Here is a 19,798-nt window from a genome sequence, read left to right on the forward strand (position 1 = left end):
ATATTTCAGGAGGAAACCTCCTGGTGGGTTCACCCAAAGTTTGTAATAAACGTAATTGAAATATCTGAACTCCAGCTGCTACCTTCTACTCTAATCAAGAGCAACAGAAGCAGCTTCTTCTTAGCAAACACCCTGCGACTGCTGAGGGAAGAGAAATGGATATACTGGGCTCAAGCGGTGAACTGGGAGCCTAGCAGAGGCAGATGCAGAAATTCAGGGCACGAGATGTAGCAGGTGGAAGGAGGAAAAAGGGACTTTATGGAGAGATCAATAGACTCGTGGAGAGAGGGAGATCTCATGAAGCCCTCAGAGATGGAAATCAGAGCCCCACATTTTTCCCAGGAGAGAGGATTTTCTAATGTTGTCTGAGTTGGGTCTTGCCAGGAGCAGACCCTGGAGGGGCTCAAAAACCAGAAGGTGCCCCCACCTTATCTACCCTGTGAAGAGTAACGTATCCTTACCCTTCTGGTTCCTATCCAAAGGGAAGACAAGTTCTGTTAGGGACAAGGACTTCCTCTGGGAAGCATTTGAGAAGTCCTCCTTCAAGGTCATGACAGCAGTTTCTGTTTTTATAGTACAGCAGGATCCGAAATTATGTTATAGGCACGGGGGCTGATTCTCCCCTTCCATAAACCAGGTTTGCCTCTTCATCACTCCCCCAAGCCATGGCGCAATCATGCCTGACCTATGTCAACGCGCTCCAGAGCATCACACCAACTGGAAATCGTGCAATCTGCTTTGTCCTCAACCCCTGTCTCCTCTCCACCACCTGGGTGCCACCATGCCCTGCTGAGCACGGCTGAGCCTCTGGCCCCGCCATTGCCGAGGTGCAGCCATGCAGCCACGAGCCTTGGAGCAAGCGCAGGCCAGGACCCATCCCCAGGAGTCAGTCTGCATGGGGCCAGCCTGCTTTAGACATGAAGAGCATTTAATAGCATGGAAATGGTCTGCTCCAGGCCATGGGGGCACAGCACCACTGAGCCCTGCTGAGCATGTTTAATTTATTGGTGTACACGTAGCAATAATGCCTTCCTCCCATGCTTTCCTCTATTCCTTCAGCATGGGGAACAAAGCGCTTTTGGTAGTTTTACAAGTAACTGAGGAGAATTTACAGAAGCTTGGAAAAAGCCAAGGCAAAATGGTGGGAGTCCTGGGGAGGTGGTGACAGTGAACAAGGGCCAACTCCTGGGACACATGTGGGCTGACTCCATGTCAAAACACCCCACACAGAGCCATTCATAGCTTCAGGGAGGTGTAGGCAGAGTTAAATCATGTGCAAGGAGGAGAGGCTGGGGTCTCCATAGCATTGGGCTGCTGTTAACTTTGGAGGACAGAAATGAGATAGAGAGCTGAGGGAGCAAAGTGCTTGGAGAGCTTTTTGTGCTCCAAGCAGGAAAGAGCAAGCACCAGGGACTGACTGAGTTGCCACATGTAATCCTGCTTCCAGGCTGACCCCATCCGGGGTCACTCTCTCAAATCAGGAAGAACCTCATCTCTGGGAGAGAGGTGACCTCTCCTTCTGGCTCCTCAGCTGGAGGCCACATGCATCTCACTGCTGCTGGTGGCCCAGCAATATGGGAGAGAGGTCTGGGTTGAGGTGTTGAATCTCAGGTTGTGTCTTGTCTCCTTAACATCCTTCCAACTTCCTTTCACCCACTCCTGTTCCTCTGCGACACTGCTGGGCAGAGCTGCAGCATACTTGAGCAGCCAGTGTGCTTCAGCCTCATCACTGGGGCAATCCATGAGTAGGAGTGGCAAGCCCGGGCATTTGAACCCTCCAGTTGACATATTGGAGAGGGATCTACCCACTTAAAGACTTCAGAAGCAGGGCTGTTGCTTGTAGCGTGGATGGTGACGAGAGGGATTTCCATCTATGCATGTGAAGAGGGACATCCCAGCCTGGTCCAGCTCATGGGAGATACAATTCATTTCCCACCTGGGGCCGCTCCATCACCCTCACACCCCTTCTCCGGTTTTCTTGCAGAAGGTATGGCGGAAGCTGTCAGCTCGAGCAGGGACTGCCTTCAAGCAGGCGAGTCCTGCACCAACGACCCCATCTGCAGCGCCAAATTCAGAACCCTCCGGCAATGCATCGCAGGCAATGGAGCCAACAAGCTGGGCCCCGATGCCAAGAACCAGTGCCGGAGCACCGTGACAGCCCTGCTCTCCAGCCAGCTGTATGGCTGCAAGTGCAAGCGAGGCATGAAAAAGGAGAAGCACTGCTTGAGTGTCTACTGGAGCATCCACCACACGTTGATGGAAGGTCAGTTGAGCAGGGTACTCATTTCCCATGATCTTCCTAAAAAGGAATTACTGCTGGGGCTTTCTACAGAGCTCCCCCGCACCAAAGTGGCTGCAAAAAAGGTCACACCTGTAGTACCCCGTTCCCTCTCAAGACCTACTGACCCGCACAGTAATGACATCTTGGGGAAAGCAATCCTGAAAACCTGAGACACCTCCTTCCTTTTTTTTAACCTGGCCTCTTTTTTATGACATTCCCGGTACACCTTGAGATCTTTTGCTGGGGAAATGCCTGGTATGTTTTGCATCTAAGTATGTTAACCAAGACCATGAAAGCCGTGGATTTTACGGAAACACTATACAAAGCATGGGCATTGAGGAAAAAACAGCATGAACTTAAAAAAAGTCACTCTCTTGGAGGCTCTCAAGTGCACCAGTGTCTTTGGGTTAGTGAAGATTTGGGGCTGGTGACATCAAGTTGGAATTTAAAGTGTGCCCAGAGCCAGTATTTAGTAAGTTTGGATTTTGACGTTTTTTAAGAATCATCATAAAAGTGCACCTCAGTGGCCATAACTCTTCCTTGTCAGGCTGGTATGTATTTTATGCACCATGAAAATTAAAATGGGGAATAAAATAGAACCTTCCAGCCATGGGCTGCGAAATAGATTAATAAAACACTGCTGGCTGAAAATTGAAAGGAAAGGTGCAGGGGTGATAGGCCAAAAGGCCAAGAAAAACAAAGAGGATGGAGACTATAATGCACAGGCTTGCCAGAAAAAGAACTGCTTGATCAAGTTCTCGGAAAGCTTTTGGGTGCCACAGGTTGCAGGGTGCAGAGCAGGGTGATCTGAACTTACTGGGGAAATAAGAGACCTCAGCAGCTTCCAGGATCCAGTCTTTCCCATAATTAATTACCAGGTGAACTTGTCTGCATTGAAGTGAAGCCTGCAGAAGAGGTGGCAATCCAGCCTCTCCATTCATCTTAACAGGCTGCATCGCAACCCCTTCCCTGCCTGAATCTTTTTGACCTTCACAGCCTGAATCTTTGGACACAGTTCAGCTGTGACATGGCTGTGCAGACAGTGGTGTCAGGAGGACTTCCATCTCTGGGACCACTGCTGGAAGAGCAGGGAGAGGATGGCAGGGAGCGCTGGGAGCAGGCAGGGGCCAGGCATGGGTGTCCAGATGCAGAGTAGGAGATGGATGATGGATGGCCAGGCTGGATGGGCTTCCTGCCCAGCGGCTTGGGACCTCCGTCTTGGAGATGACTGTGAGAGGGCTGTTATCAGAGACTGCCAAGACTCTGCCCACTTCTCCTCTGCTGTCGTGTCCTGAGCCCCGCGTTTTTTCAAGCACCGAGTTCACTTGCAATGCAGATTCACACTCCCAAACCTTTGATTTCCTTGCCTTAATTTCCCTGGGGAAATATATTTCATAATAGTCACGTGTTTCAGTCCTTACACATGTTTAATTGACTGAGAAAGGAAGCCAATCCACATGCTCCGTGTAGGGCTTTGTCTCTCAGTCATACGTACCCAGGAGGCTGTAAAAAGCTTCCTAGAAGCCCTCTTATAAAATCAATTGTGGAAGTGTGTGCTCAGGGAATTTACAAAGCATACTATTTACTCAGCTTCTCTCGAGTGCGCCTGTGTTTAGCCACCTTCCCATTTGGAGACACAATAACATGATGACAACCCGATAACAATTCTCTGATAAGGTGCTATATCATCAGGACATAAAACTGCTATGCTGGAACATACAAATGGGCCCCTCTCCAGTCAGTAACGACGCAAGATATTTCAATGAAGGTGTAAAGCTGCCTTGTAATGCACCTGTGGTAATTGCACAGGGCTGTGTACCCTGGGAGCCATTTCTTCCTGACCGCAGCTGGTGATCAGCATATGCCCGGAGCATGAGGTTTGATAGTCCTTTTATCCCAGCCAGTACATCTGCTGCTGCTGCTGTCCATATCCATCTAAATGTCTAATAAAAAAAAAATGATACTGAGCTGTTTGCTTCAATAATATTCTGTGGTATCCATCAGGATGACGGGGCATTACAGACCATTGAGCGGATGAAAGGGAAGCACCAATTGAATAAAATTAGCTTCCTAGAAACTTAAAAATGAAGAGGGGAAGTTTCTGCAGGAGCTGTGGGTCATTAGCTCCGTGCCAAGTAAGAAAGGGCTGTTGGCAAGGAGAAAGGGAGAGGCGCTAATAAATATGAAGGTGTGTGTTGCTACGCTCACAACCCTGTGCACAGCCCAGGCTGTGTCCTAGAAACAGGTGAGGACCCAAGGAGGGACGTAGAGGAGATAGCGCGAATGGTGATGGAAACCATTCGTATGTAGGGAGCTGGTGGTTTGAACTCTGCCCACGAGCAAGAGCCTGTGCTACGGGCTGGTGTCCTCAGTGGCAATCCCTGCAAAGGGGCCCAAGACTTGAGCTATAGAGGGTTGCAACCCAACAGTTCCCTGAGAGGCTGTCCTACTCCAAAGCTGTGGTATATTTTTAAAAGCCAGTTACAGCCTATTCCCTTCTCTAAGGATATGGCCACACATCAGTTCCTGTGACTCTGAGTATCCATTTACTTATGGCCTTTAGAGCACACGTCCCCTTGGACCCACCAAGCAAACCTGCACTGCAGCTCCTGAACCTTGTACATCTCAGCAGCCCTCAGGAGCCTCAGCTGCCTTCTCACCAACTTCTCTTTTCACCCCAGGCATGAATGTACTGGAGAGTTCCCCTTACGAGCCATTCATCAGGGGCTTTGATTATGTCCGGCTGGCATCCATCACTGCAGGTAGGTGGGTGGGAAGATGCTCTTACACTTACTGGTTCAAACTGGGGGGAACTGGCTGTCGGATCAAACTGGGAGGAACTGGCTGTGGGATCAAGCACTACAGACAGGGCGGTTCTTTGTGCTCTCTTGTGGTGTCTTCACAAAGCATTGCATGGTTCAGCTCTAGCAATCATTTTTCCAAGGAGCTGCTTATGATTCCTGTGCTAAACTGTTACGTGTCCTAGGAAGAAGCACTGGTGATTTTTGTCCTTTGGCTTTTTCATGTCCATACTGTGAAGGGCTGGGACTGAGGGATGCTGTAGGAAGACCTCTTCCAATGAGCCCTCACGGATGGGCTGATTCTCCATAGCAGGTGGATGACCTGTGCCATGCAGACACCCTGCCGAGCAGGGGCTGCTTGGGTATCGTTAGGTATGAGAAGGTGCTTCCACATCAGTCACAGGGTCAAACTCTGCAGGCAAAAAGGTCAATAACCCAACCTACGAGTTGATCCCGGCCACAGCCTTTAACCCCATGCCCTCAGGGCAACCTCAGGACTCAGACCTGTGTTCTGCTCTGCATCATGTAATCCACTTAATAACGTGAGCAGAGCCGCCCGACACCTTTTAACCCCCTGGAGGGCATGAACCCCCGGCTCAGCAGTTAAAAGGTCAGTGCGGTAGCTATTAAGCCATCCATCACCAACATCGCAGCTGCCACCACAACCAGCGTTCGACTCTGCTTATGCGCCACAGCCGTGGGGAAGCTTCACCAACGGTGATTTTTGTTACTAAACTACCTGTCTGGGAGCAGGTAATGTACTCCTCGTGTGTCTCTGGCAGATGTGCCAAAACAGCAGTCCTGTTGCCGCTCTTCCCAAATGTGCACCTGACGCTGGGGTTGCATCCACAGCTGGAGTGCACCCAAGCGAGTAAGGAGCAGCAGGTCCGTGCAGCCGACGGATGTCTGCGGTCCCCGCGATGGCAAGGCACTCGTTAGGTGAAAATGTCCAGGAGCAAATTAACCCATCAGCCCTCGACAATCTGAGCAGCGAGGGGAAGGGGGGGTGCTCCCTGACCTCACATCTTCTTATTGACTCCACTTGACTGATTTGAGCATGGAAAGTGAAGCATGCACAAAGCTGTTTGCCGGGTCAGGGCCTTCTTTACTAGAGTTTTTCCCCTTTCGCTTGAAAGTCCTACGGGGCTCTTCAGAGCATGGCAAAATCTAGGGATGGCGATTTTTATGCATGGTTAACACATTGTCAGGTTTTTAAAGCAGACTGAAACCAGTTGGGCGCAAAGCGAATGGGCCCAGAACAGCAGGGATATGCCAAAGCATATGCCAAAGCATCCATCTAGGGACATGAATTTTCTTGGTTTAACCTTTTTTGCCCTATTTATGCTCATCCACACCTTCTATAGCATAAATTATGACCTTCCGTGCCGTGCCTATCCAGTGCCCAGGATCATATGGTCAGCATTGCCAAAGGACCATCTTTCAAATCTGCCAAAAAAAATTCCCAAGAACCTGTTGAAACATAAGACATCCCCATGACCCTATGCCAAGTCAGAGCAACAGTTATTTTTGACCCAATTTTACACAAACAATATATGGCCACTATTAAAACTGAACAAACGGAATTATATCCCTCCAATCTAATTGTAGTGGTGATTTAAAAAAGCACATCCTCTGTTGTTGCGTGGGAAGAGGAGAAAAGCTAGTGTGTTCCTTGTGATTCATTAGCTGAATGGGTGATGAAACCCTTCCAAGTAACTGTTTCCTACACATTTGCTGACAGCTCCCCAGCATAAACCAATGCTCTAACAATATTCGTCTCTGGGCATTTTTAAAGGGAAGTACCTAAGTGGTGGGAACACACCAAGCAAAAGTTTCAGCCATCATAAAATAACTGCAAAACATGGAATGTGACTTCCAGCTCACTGTAAGCTGCGGGGACAACAAGAAGGGAAAAATAAATGCTTGGAGAAGGAGCATCTGATAATGTCAGTGAAAATGAAGGAGGGCAGCCAGTTTTGAAGTGCCCAGGGAGACTGTCAATGTTTTAACGCTTGCCAGCAGTGACTGGCTGGCTTTAACTCCTGGCCAAAGATAGGGCTTGACTCTGCATTGGAAATTTATCATTCTGGGGATTTTTCCTCTGTGAAAAAAAATCCTTCTCTGCTGGGGAGAAAGTCCTTCTAGTGTGCTTCAGGTCATGGGCTTAATTCAGAGAGGTGAAAAACGGCTTCAAATTCATTTTCTGTCTCATGCTTGGAGGACCCTCATCATCTGTCCGATCAGACAGAGCCTAATGTCTCGCCCGACTCCTGCCAGGGACTCTGTAGCATTTCCACCCTCTATAAAACAGAGCCCCAGCCGTCTTTGAAGGAGCTCCTTTCCCTCTTACCTATTCCCCACATTTGCAGAGGAGGTCGTTGGCATATAAACTCGTGAGACCCCTATTTGTCTACTGAAGACAGTGTCTTTCTCATCCATCACCACAGTTTTTGGTTTATTTTCCTGATTGTTCCCCCTGCTGCAAGTTTTCCTCCACCTTCCCTGCATCCCCACAGCAAACCCCTGCTCTCCTACTCAGACTGCTAATCTGGGACTTTCTTTCCCATCTTGTTTAAGAGGGTGGAAATGCAGAGCAATTTTCGCTGAAGCCAGCGAAGGGGTGACCTTGCAAAAGATGTGGAGAGAGACCCACATGTGCTCACATGCAGGCAGCATCAAGGTCCCAGGGGCATCAGGTTGGATGGTAGCTCTGACCCCCATCCCATCAAGGCACTGTCGCTGCTTAGGATGTGGGCATACTGGGCAGGACTGGTCTGGATGGGGGAAGCCAGAGCATTTTTGTGGCACTTTGAGACCCAGACAGCTCTCACTTAGCTGGGCAGGTCCTGGGATGAACACAGCACAGCCACTGCCAAAGCCAGACTTGACCTTCCGGAGACCTGAGGAAACTCATTGCACAGGGTAGAGAGTCTGGGGTGCAGGGGTTAGTGCAGACCACCCATATATCAGGAGACCCAGCTTTGCCACTGACTCAGTGTTTGATCTTGAGCAACATTTTGGAAAAAGAAGGTCCCTTAGAAGGGAGCCCATCACACTGGTGGATCGAGTCATGGCCATAAGTAGATGCACTTTCTAATGACCGCTGTCTTCCCAGGCCTCAAGTTGGTTAATTAACATTGGTAAAGTGTTATGAAATGCTCAGAGATGCAAAGCTTCATTTTATTAAATGTAGGAGCTTGGTGGAGCAGGCTCTGGGGTGTGAGGTTTGTTGTGTGGCTGTGGCACCTCTTGGGAAAGGTGAGTAGGGAAAGGGCATTTGGTCCTGCCAGGACAGAGAGCAAATGTGGACTTCACCCTGGCCACTGGAGCGGGTGGTGGTCTCACCGAGGTGGCCATGGATGGGAGCAGGATGGGGATGAAGATCTCAGCGTAGGGTGGTGCTGCTGGCGGGGAGGTCAGTGCAAAACCCCATCACCATCTCCCACCACCCCACAGGGTCTGAGAACGAGGTGACTCAGGTGAACCGGTGTCTGGACGCTGCCAAAGCCTGCAACGTGGACGAGATGTGCCAACGGCTGCGGACGGAGTACGTCTCCTTCTGCATCCGGCGCCTGGCCCGGGCTGACACCTGCAACCGCTCCAAGTGCCACAAGGCTCTGCGCAAGTTCTTCGACCGCGTGCCGCCCGAGTACACCCACGAGCTGCTCTTCTGCCCCTGCGATGACACAGCCTGTGCTGAACGCCGGCGGCAGACCATCGTTCCTGCCTGCTCCTATGAGTCCAAGGAGAAGCCCAACTGCCTGGCACCTCTGGACTCCTGTCGGGAAAACTACGTCTGCAGGTAACGTTCATACACCAGGGTGGCCGACGTGGAGAGCTGTCCCTTGGACAAGCCTGGGTTCATCCACCGGTGACAGCCCGGTGATCAGAGCCAATGCACCCACCTGAAGGATCCTGTCTGGAGGCACCCATCCCACCACAACCCACTGACATAGGCCATTGCCCGAGTGGCTCCTTCCCATGACCCATGTCCTTGTCTCATACTCTATACAGAACATGTTAACAGACAGGAGGAGATTTGAGAAGTTTTTGCTGGAGCTTTTTTAGACCTTTTCTGTGAGTTTTTGGGTTTGGTCCTAAAGAAAGACCTGCTATGGAAATAGTTCCAGGAAGGTGCAAGCTAAGCGGGGATGTGGTGTGGGGTACTTGCAGCCACTTTCACCAATCTGTCTCCTCACTGTCTATCTCCCCTAGCCCAGAGCATCCTACAGGAGCACCCAAGCTACCCTAACAGTCACAGGCACTTGTAGATACTTTAAAACCATGGCTTTCTTTTTTTTTTTTTATTATAAAAATTAATCATATATATAAAAAATATACCCTTCTGCTGCAAGGCTGGTGTTCTAGTGATTGCAATAGCAGTCGGAGAGTCACAGTTCTCACTCCAGATCCACCACGTAGTATGTAGCCAGGGTGGTTTGCTCCTCCGTTTCCATTTTAGCCCCGTGCACGCACACATGCACAGCCCCATCCCAGTGTGCACACTCACAGGCATACCCCTTAAGTTTTTTTCCCTCAGCTGTACTATTTTCACCCCTCTGTTTCTCAGAAAGCCTTTGATATTCCAGAAGGTAAATCCGCATACAGCTCTCGGGAGCGGAGCCCATCTGTCAGTGAGATGTAAGGCCGTAACAGCAGCTGTACTGCACCAAACGTGGTGGTCCCAGCCCAGTGTCCTGTCTGCAGCTGTGGCCATGAGCAGACACATGGAGAAGAACACAAGAGCAAGTGTAGGACACATCACCCAGTATTGTCCCAGTCTCTAATTGTTGTGGGCTTTGGGACTTCCTGAGCTGAACTTCCAGCAACCATCCCCTACCACCATGTCATCTTTAAATTACAATTAAAAAATTATGTCTTTTCACAAAGGGAAGTGAGAGCAGCAGCATCCTCTTGGAAGGAGGGACTGGTACTAATACCCTCATCCCTCTGCACCCCAGAAATGTGGATGAAGAACAACGGAGATATATATCTGAAGCTGACTCTGAAAGGTGCAAAGCCCCTGAGCCACACCAGGTCTTGCTCAGATTTCCCCCGGCTACTCAGAGAATCTGAAATGGATGGGTACTGCTCTCCCCCTAACAAGACAAGTGGGCCCAGTGGGGAAGAAGAGGTTGAAAGGGGAGAGTGTTGCTTCCCAGGAGGCTGGCAACCGTTTCCTGCAAGCAGCACAGCTGTTAATTATCCGGTTCCTTGGTCTCTGAATATATAATATAAAACATCCTCTAGAGACGCAGCGGGAGCAAGGGGTTGACGTGTGACCTGGTCAAAGCTAGCAGTGCAGAAACCACAAGGAGAGCCAGGAACAAATCACGGCACTTTAAAGAAATAGAGTAAAACACTCCAGGGCTAACCCTGCCTGCACTGCTTAGTCCTCCTGCAGCTTCTTCACAGCTGTAACCCCTTGAATTTCCCAGCTTGGAGGGGTGGGCTCTACTAACATGAATAATACAAAACCTGCAATCAGTACCTCCCTCCCCTAAATAATGCAGCAAAAACTTGGGCAAGACAAGTTTGCCTAGCCATGGCACAGGAGAAAGGGGTTGGTATGGGGCAAACATGGGAACAAAGAAGAGGGGAAAAAAAAGAAGACTGGGGAGGAGGAGTGAGGTGGGCAGGAAAGTGCAAGTCTGAGTGCTGACACTGAGCAGGAGCACTGACAAAATGCCTGGAAGAGAGAGGCTGTCTGGGAGGAGCAACGTGCTCAGTTTTTCTGAGGTCGCCCAGGCAGAGCAAACATTTGAGGTAGCCAGTTCACAGTTCAGACGCTGCAGGTTGTCATCTAAAGGGCCCTACCTTCAAGTGTCAGCAGTGCTAGTGCTTGCTTGAATTTCCTAAGCAGCACAAATGCCATGTGAGACGCCTTCTTACCTGGCCACAGGATGCCTGCTTAGATGGATCTGAATCTCCAACAGGTCCTATGTCCTACCTGAAAGCCCCACGTGGATGTCTTAGATATCCTATAGTGTTCAAACACCACTAGATGCCTATGTGCGACAACTGACTCATCCCTAAAGAATTAGGTGACAAATATCTGGTTGGCAGCATGATTTACAGAGTTTATCCAACCAAGCTAGCAGGGGACCCACATGCAAAGAGCAATCTGGCAATCTGTCTGAGTGACGCACCTACTTCCCTGCGTGGCCCAGACAGTCCCAACAAGCCCAGTGTGTGACTCGAAGCTTCTTTGTGCTAAGCGGTTGGGTTTTGTGCTTTGACCTAGACAATGTGAAAACGGAGGCACAACAGTCTGTGGTCAGAGCCGTATGCCACACACCTCTTGTTCCACAGGCTCCAGAGAGTCCAACCTTCTCCTGCAGCAGAGGATGTGGCAGCAGCCCTGATAACGGGTAGAGCATTTCATATCTGAGCCTTTGGGCATTTCCCTTAATCTGAGGACGACCTCAGCTACATTTAGAGCGCAGTCTTTGAAGAGAGAGAAACTGGACCAGAGTGATTCTCTCAGCAAATCAGCCTAGAAATGAAGGCTTAGGTCTCTAGGGGAAGTTATTACCCAAGAGTCAGATAATGGCAATATAGAATGAATTTTCTCGCTGCCTTTAACAGCTCTTCCCTCGAAAACTAGCTTCACACACCAGAAAACAAACGTTTCGTCCAAGACTGGACATTTCTTGCAGTCCCAGAGGAAGCCTGTAAAACATTAACTACAGCACCTATTCATGTCTCATCTCAAAGGGATAAAACCCACTTCTGCGTTCGTTGGGGAGAGCAGGAGAGTATGAAATGACATTCATTCAAACTGGCGTAGCAACACCTACAGCAGCAAAGGATTTTGCAAATGTGTTCCCTCCTGTAAACACCACCACCGTGCCGTTATGTCCCTTTTTGCCCCCAGTATCTGTGCTAATATGTCCCATCTTGTGCCGTCTCTCCGTCAGGTCACGCTATGCGGAGTTCCAGTTTAATTGCCAGCCGTCCCTGCAGGCTGCGAGCGGCTGCCGGAGGGACAGCTATGCTGCCTGTCTGCTGGCGTACACAGGCATCATAGGTAAGAGGCTGCATCCTTCGGCTGGTCTCGCTCCCACTCTCTGGGTGGGAAATATCTCCTCTGGGTGGGAAACATCTCCTCTTACTCTGGCCAGCTAAAAGCTATGAGGACAGTAAGGTGGAAAGCTGAGACTGGAATCTCAGGGAGATGCTGGGCTTTCTCTCTGCAGTGACTAGAGAAGGAGCCTAAGACATGAGCATGGGGTAGCTTTAGGATAGCTGCAGCAGAGGGAGAAAAAACATGCACCATGGACTGCTGCAAGATCCCAGCTTCTCTCTCAGGTGGAAATAGATGGGCTGTCCCAGGGCATCTGCTCTGTCAGGGGTTCCCTCATGCCATCACCAGTGATGCCACTGGAAATCACCGTCCACTGCCATCTTGCTGACTTCAGAGGATGTCAAATTGGGTTTTCAGACGCTGCAGAGACCCAGCTGGCAGCAGTTAGCACAAGCACAGCCAGAGTCCAAAGAGAAGCGCCAATGGCCATTGGACTTGGTCCATCCTGACGGATGGGATGGATTGGCAGCTTTTTGGGTCAAGATTTCATTCTGGTTTAATCCTTGCTTTGTTGTCTCTGACATTCTGGAGACTGAGTTTGGCTTTTTCAAAGACAGCGTGGAAAACTTTACGCACATTCACATACAGTTTTTGAATGTCATTAGGGAACCTGAGTTCCCAGGAGCTGCCCATTCCTTGGACTGATAGCACGTTTTTATTGACTGAAGGCTTTGGTGGTGGTGGGGTGAAAAAAAGGGTTGCGACTGCCCCTCTTCTCCTCCCTGGGAGCAAAACAGACCTGTGACACCAGTACTTGAAGGGTTTTCTTGGGGTGCCACCACGGAGGGGCTCAGCTGAGGCTGTAAGCAGACAACCCAAGAGAGCAGCAAGGAGGGAAATCATTGTCCCTTCTTGAAGTACCAGCCTTGCGGTGACACTTCTCCATGCTTCCCGGCAGGCAGCCCCATCACACCCAACTACATTGACAACTCAACTTCCAGCATAGCTCCCTGGTGCACGTGCAATGCCAGCGGCAACCGGCAGGAAGAGTGTGAGAGCTTTCTGCATCTCTTCACCGACAATATCTGTCTCCGTAAGTATCGCCCGGCACATTGCTGCTCCGGCAGCATCGCCTGCAAGCTGGTGAGGCTTCTTGTGAATGAGGGTATGAAGATGCCCTGGTCCTCAAGAGTCTATCGGTGTCCAGCTCCCCGTGCTTTCAACAAAGGAGCTCTGTAGACCCTCGGGCATGCATTTGGGTGATGCAGTCAAAGGAGGCTGGAGAAGGGATGCGTGTGCTTTCCCGTGGAAATGTTGCCCTGACAACACTTTTCTCCATCTCTTTCCCACACAAAGAAAATGCTATTCTGGCCTTTGGCAATGGGACCTACCTGAACGCAGCTGTGGCCCCATCCATCCCCCCCACCACACAGACGTACAAGCAGGAGCGAAATGCCAACAGAGCCGTGGCGACCCTCAGAGAGAACATCTTCGAGCACCTCCAGCCCACCAAGGTAGGAGAGGGCTGGCCTGGCCCTAAGAGATGCTTGGCCATGTATATACCTCCTCCATGCCCTCCCGCCCTCCTCACCTCGGCTCCCTCTTCCATCTGTGTCATTTCAGCTATGTGCAGGCATCCAACCTCACCTCCACCTCCTGGAGTCCCTGATTCACCCTCTTCTTCCTGCCCTGACATATTCTTCCCCAACATCAAGCACAGGGCTACATGCTCCTATCCCTGACTCTGCCCTCCTGCCTGTTGGCCACCTTCTCTTTTCTTTCATGGGTGCTACAGAGAGATACGGGGTTTTTAAACTACTGGGAAATCCATGGGCTTTTCAGGAGTGCAGAAGAGGAGCCAGGACCACTGCTTTGGCTCCTCACCCTCCTGCAGGGCAGCCGCACGGCTTCAGACAAGCATTTCAGCTGCCTGGGACACAGGTTCCTCCCTTGTTAGATGAGGATCCTGGAGGTCATAACGTTGAGGCTTAACTGACTAAGGTTTGCTAAGCATTGGAAAATTTCAGATGAAAGGTTCTAGTCATCAGCAAATTATTAGTATCAAAATAACATTAAACTGAAATTATTTTAAAGCAAATAACAGGTTAATTTACTGATGATGGCAGTAGTAGGCATTAAATATTTTATTTTTAAATAAAAAGCAATGACCTTGATTTGCCACCCACCAGAGTAATTTTCAGATTGAATTATTTTAATATTGAATAATTAACAGTGACCCTGATTTGCTGTACGTTCAGGTAGCAGAAGCTGTCAGTTAACTAGACGCCAAGGACTGAGTGTGGACTTTGCACTGGGCTAGCCGATACCTTCAGAGAGCTTCCACACACAGGGTTTTTTAAGCCTCTTCCCTGTTTCTTTTGCTGGGAAAACACCCGATTCACCTCCCTCCACTCTGTTTTCACAGAGCAGCAGGTTGGGAGGTGCAGAAATGTGGCCTCAGCTTCCCTGCCTGCTTTCCAGGGCATTGGTGGCCATGCACAGCACAGGCATACTTTCATCAGGCCATAAACTTTGCACCCAGGAGATCTGAAGGATTCACTCCTAGCCAGTGCTCCCCAGATCTTAACGCAATCCAGGTAGTGGCCTGAGGTCCAGACCTTGCACTGGGAACTTTATTCTGGAAGTGATGGAGAAGCTGTGAACCTCCCTCATCAACCTCTGGGCTGGCAGTCCAGCCCAGATAGCCAACTGCTGCTGCCACCAGCGAGTGGGAAGCTGGAGAGAGCAACTGCAGTAAGGGATGGCTCTACCACATTGCCAGCCTCCACGTGACAGCAGCACATCCCTCTGCTGAGGTGTGAGTGCTATGGAGCATGGTCCCTGCTGACACTGCAAGAGAAACCGGGGAGTTGGGTCTTGACTTTGGACTCAACTTCAAAACCAGATCCTGTTCAATGTTTAATGAGGTTGGTGCCCCTGGACCAGAAGAGGAAAGCTACGATGGACCGATTAGTCCATCTGCTTCCCATCTTCATAGCAGTGCAGAGCCTTGGCTCTAAATTATCTCAGTTATCAACTAATACAAATAAAGGTCTCTAGTAAAGCAAATTTTCCGCCACAGATGTCAATGCACTGTGAAAGGAGAAGAGCGCGGTTTCTCTGCAGGGGGTAGGCACCCAGGGTGGCAGTCAGTCACATAAACACATGCACTGTATTTTGGACTAAGCCACCTGGCTCCCAGCTGCTGCTTGGTGAAATGTCTACCAGCCCCATGGAGATGTATTCAACATGCAGGGGACATCTCCACCTGAAGAGGCCACCAGGTCAAGCCGCTGGCCAGCAACGGCTCCATAAGCTGCATGGATCTCCATTGACCGGAGTGGGCATCCAGGCACCCACCTCGCACAAAGACACCTCCAACCAGTGCCCAAACCTGTGGGCTGCAAACCCAGTGCTGTGCCCACGAGGTGACCCTGCTGTATGCCATGGCACTACCACCACCTTCACCACCATCTCCAATAGAGCTGAGCTGACCTCCAGACTAGAGCTGGGGTGTTGAGACTAGCCCTGGCTCCCTCTGCACACGCACACACATAGGAAGGCTGCACAGTCCCCAAGCCCTAAATTCTCAGAGGGACCAAGGTGGGGAACAACCACGCCGCTCATCCCATGCTGCCTCCTTTCTCTTGCAGGTGGCCGGAGAGGAGAGGCTCCTGCGGGGCTCCACTCGTCTATCATCAGGGACCTCCAGCCCAGCAGCTCCCTCCTGCTGGGCAGCCTCTCCGCTGCAGATGTGGCTTCTCCCCACTCTTGCTTCGCTGAGCCTCTTCGTGATGTGAAGCAGGGCGGGCACACGCCAGGCAGAGACTCTCTTTGTGTTGGTTTCTTTACAAAACAACCAGACCAGTAACTTTTTTGGGGTGGGGGGGGAGGAGGGAGGGGATGGGAAGGAGAGGTGAGCGTGTGGTCATCCCTTCCTCCTCCTCATCAGTCTGCCAATTTATTTGATTTTATACAATCAGCATCGTCGACAACCAGCTCATTCTTGGTCCTGGCCACCTTTCCACCCCACAGCTTGGTTGTTGTCTCTCCAGCTCTCTGCGGATGGGGTCGGAGCCATGGATGATTCCCCTGCAAAAGGTGAAGGAGAGAGTTGAGCCAAGAAATGAGAGCTGCAAAGAAAATGCTTTTGCCTGCCGCAGCCAAGAGGGGAAAGACTTTTGATGGATGAGCTGTCAGGAGGTTTCCTGAAGCCCTGACTCACACTGGGGGGCTCCTGACGGGATACGTCAAGCGATGTGGAGTTCAGACTGCCTCCAGGGTTGCTCAGGACCTGAAGGGCAGCCCACCTGGTTCAGACTGAAGAAACCAGAGCACCAGTAAGAAGGTGGTTGGTTTTGTTCACTGGAGAGGATCCTGGAGCACCTCTGGGGTGGACCAAGTAACCTTGCTACGAACTGGCTGGCGGGGATTATCCATCCTCTTGAAACCATGGCCAGCATGCAACCAGCACGCATCTCCGAGCTGTCACCTACCCCTCTTGCCCTCCTTTTTAGAGAAACATGTGTCATGTATTGATGGTGTTCAGGAAGAAACACGTGTGTTGCATTCTGTTTACGGCTGGCTTTCTTCGTGTCCCAACCCTAGCATCTCTGTTCACTGGTCCTGTAAAGTGTTTGGGGTAGGTACTTTTTTTGTCACATCCAAACAACCAGAGGCCAACGTTGTCCCACTCCAAGCTAACCTTTCTCCATGAAGGGTGAGTGTGTGAGCCCGCAGGCAGGACTCGATGTGAACCCAATGCAACCCATCCTCACGTGCTACCTGTGCATCCACCGGTCTTGCAGAGAGGCAGAGGGTCTTTGGTCAGGGGATTTCATTAGTTTTCCTAGGACGAAATAGGATATAAAAGGTTTGCTAGATACCACCCTGGGGACATAAATATCCAGCCAATTTGTGGAAAGGCCAAGTCATGAATCATGTCATGGGTAGGGCGTGGATTGCTACGGTTCCCTCCTTGAAGAGCTGGCAGAGGCAATCGCTTGTGTCCAGGTTAGTACATGAAGAACATTGAGTCCTGCCAAGTCCTATTTACTCAGCTGAGAGGTCGTTTAAGCAAAGGCTGGTGAAATGACCCATTCTACTGAGCTGCAGCCAGAGCCCAGCTGGAGGGTGAGGACAAATGTCTCTCTGGTCTCCCGGGGCACAGGGAGGCAGATGCGGGACCTTGTGCTACCTGAGCATTTGCATGTCTTCCCTCGAGGAGGTGAGCTGAGGACTCCCAGTGCCTTCCTGGGGGGCTGAACCCCTCGCTAGATCAAGCCAAGAAAGAAGATGGTAAGGAAGAGTGAGAAAGTTTCCCAGGATAAATGCTTACCCAGGCTGACCGCCACGGAAGGCACAGGAATAGCTCCAGATTCTCCCTGAGTATTTAGGCCTGGGCTTTGCAGCAGCCCATTTATTCCTTGGTTTGTGCTCCTCCAAGGCACATCATTAGTTCCTTAGCGTTTGGATCCATAGAAAGGCTTAGCAGCAGCTGAAGCAGCAAAGTCCAGAGCTTTTTATTCCCATTCTCTGCAGAACACCTTCTGTTGTTTATTGCTTCAGATTTTGCTGAGAAACTGCAGCAACTTTCTCGGGTTTTGGTCCAATGTGAAACCACTCTTGTTTTCAACTGAACACCTGTGGATGTGTAAGACATGCACAGAAATCCTCCTGGCTGCATCCTGTCCAAAGTTCTGCTCCTCGGGGTCCTCGGGGCTGTAGCACCTGGTTATCCTAATCCAGGGCTGTGCAAAGGAACACGCCACGAGCCAAGTCTTGTGTGCAGGGTGCCAGGTCACATCCTGAACTGACACTTGCATGTGAGATCTTCACTGCCAAGAGGCTCACCCAGCTCAGAAAAGCAGGCAGGGAGGTAGCGCTACAGGCAGGAAAGTCCCTTACCTCCCTTCAAAGTGCCATAGCCATGCACTGAGTCGCCGTGAACGTCTCCCCTTTATCCAGGTGTCCTCTGAGAGACCGTGGAGCTATCTGTGCACCAAGTGACACAACTACTAGCTGCAGCTCTGCAAAACTTGTGTCCTCGGAGCCACAGGTGAGAAAGGGATTAAGCCCTGATACTCAGCCCTTCAAAGGCAAGGAACTACCTCGACATCATGAGGTCATGCTGTGAATTGCCTTCTTCTGCCGCTTTCCTTTCAAGTCCTGTAGTCATGCCCTGCTCTTCTACACAGCTGGCCCCGGCAAGCCTGTCCCCACCAGCCTTTAATCTTGCACGGGCCGAGTCTCTGTGTAGGATGGGCATGCAAGTGTCAGCTGCTTTCCAGGAGTGCCCGCTCCTGCGGTCTCTCATGGCCCCACTCCTGTGTCTCTTATAACTCACCGGTGGTGGTGTTGAAATGCCACTTTGCCATTTCCTTGGCTGATTGACAGCCAGCAGAAACAGACTTCTTCTAGGTGGTCAGGATGACTGGCAAGCCCACTTCAGCTCTCCCTTAGGACTGGTATGCTGTGAAAAATAGATGTGGAGAATTCTACTCACAGACTAGAGGGGATGGTGGAGACCTCCAGAGGTTACCTAGTCCATTACCATGTCCCACAGCAGGACCAATGGTCTGTTTACACTTTCTGGAGGATTTATCTGAAATTATTTTTAACAATTTCAATGAGAGACATCATCATCTCCCCTGGATTTATATCTTGCTTTAAAGACTCCTTAGGATGTTAGTTTCCGCTAAGCATCACAGGCCAACAAGACCCTCAGTTCCCATTGCGGTGTCTTCTCAAGTCTTCAGTTTTGGAAGGATGGCAGACCAACAGCTAAAAGGGCCCTGAGGCTGTGGAAGGGGACAGCCAACTACCATGGATCATATCACAGAGGCATTGCATGAGAAGCTCAAAAAACCTTCTCATTGCATGAGAAGAAACCTCATTGCATGGGAAGAAAATTGCATTCTCATTGCATTCTCATTGCATGAGAAGAAAAAACCTTCTCATTGCATGAGAAGCTCAAAGATGGTCTACCGGCTTCCCTGCAAAAACTGCAGTGAGTTAGTGCAAATGGGTGTCTGCTAGAGGGGTTTCCTCCCCGTGCCCTTGATTGAGGGACCTCAAAAGCATCAGCAGAGTTGAGGTTGCAGGTCTCAAAATGCACTCCCTGTCCTCAGCCTTCGTCCTGTGCTGTGAGTTTGGATACAGCAGCCTTCAAGCACTGTCCCAGGTCAGGTCCTGCACCCCGAGGGGTTCCCCGCAGTCTCGGGATGCTTCAAAATGAAGGAAGGCACAGAGCAATGAGCTCCGCGGCCAGCAGGAAAGAGCCAGGGGGTTAGGGTGGGCAGTCGTATTACACGGAATTAAAAAAAAAATAATAATCCCCAAACCAGCATGACTTTTTCCTGATCATTTCACCCTTTTTGCCGATATTTAATGTCAATTCTCCCTCCAAGCCTGTTCACGAATCAAACTCTGCAAAAAAAGGATGGTTTTTGAGCAGTCCTTGTGGAGGAAGGAAACCCCATTATATCCCTCCTCACCCACAAACACATGCGTGCACAGGCCATTTCTTTTCCCTTGTGAAAAGTCAGTAAGTTTTTTTGATGAAATTTCATCTCTGTTGAACTCTGTGAAGTGAACCACAGATCTTCATTTTTAAGTCTCTTGACTAACCACCAAAGTCATAGCAGCTGCTTGTAAAGGCAAAGGACTGAGCGAGCCAAGAGAGAGAAA

At 50.4% G+C, this 19,798-nt stretch overlaps 1 protein-coding gene across 1 annotated transcript; it reads left to right on the forward strand.

Annotated features, from left to right (window-relative positions):
• The first annotated feature begins 1,989 nt into the window (after positions 1 to 1,989).
• On the forward strand, positions 1,990 to 15,909 carry GFRA4 (GDNF family receptor alpha 4). The gene is made up of 7 exons (XM_075499141.1): positions 1,990 to 2,263; positions 4,963 to 5,043; positions 8,539 to 8,884; positions 12,003 to 12,112; positions 13,068 to 13,202; positions 13,466 to 13,623; positions 15,763 to 15,909. The coding sequence occupies exons 1-7, from the start codon at positions 1,990 to 1,992 to the stop codon at positions 15,907 to 15,909; spliced, it is 1,251 nt and encodes a 416-aa protein (XP_075355256.1).
• Positions 15,910 to 19,798: the final 3,889 nt, after the last annotated feature.

This window comes from Mycteria americana, chromosome 4 (genome assembly GCF_035582795.1).
Source record: "Mycteria americana isolate JAX WOST 10 ecotype Jacksonville Zoo and Gardens chromosome 4, USCA_MyAme_1.0, whole genome shotgun sequence".
NCBI lineage: Eukaryota > Metazoa > Chordata > Aves > Ciconiiformes > Ciconiidae > Mycteria > Mycteria americana.

Bases quoted from the DNA above. Each gene is read 5' to 3' on its own strand.
- GFRA4 (XM_075499141.1), top strand. From the start codon at position 1,990: ATGGCGGAAGCTGTCAGCTCGAGCAGGGACTGCCTTCAAGCAGGCGAG. The intron at 2,264-4,962 runs GTCAGTTGAGCA...TTTTCACCCCAG, and splicing joins CCACCACACGTTGATGGAAG to GCATGAATGTACTGGAGAGT. The intron at 12,113-13,067 runs GTAAGAGGCTGC...GCTTCCCGGCAG, and splicing joins GGCGTACACAGGCATCATAG to GCAGCCCCATCACACCCAAC.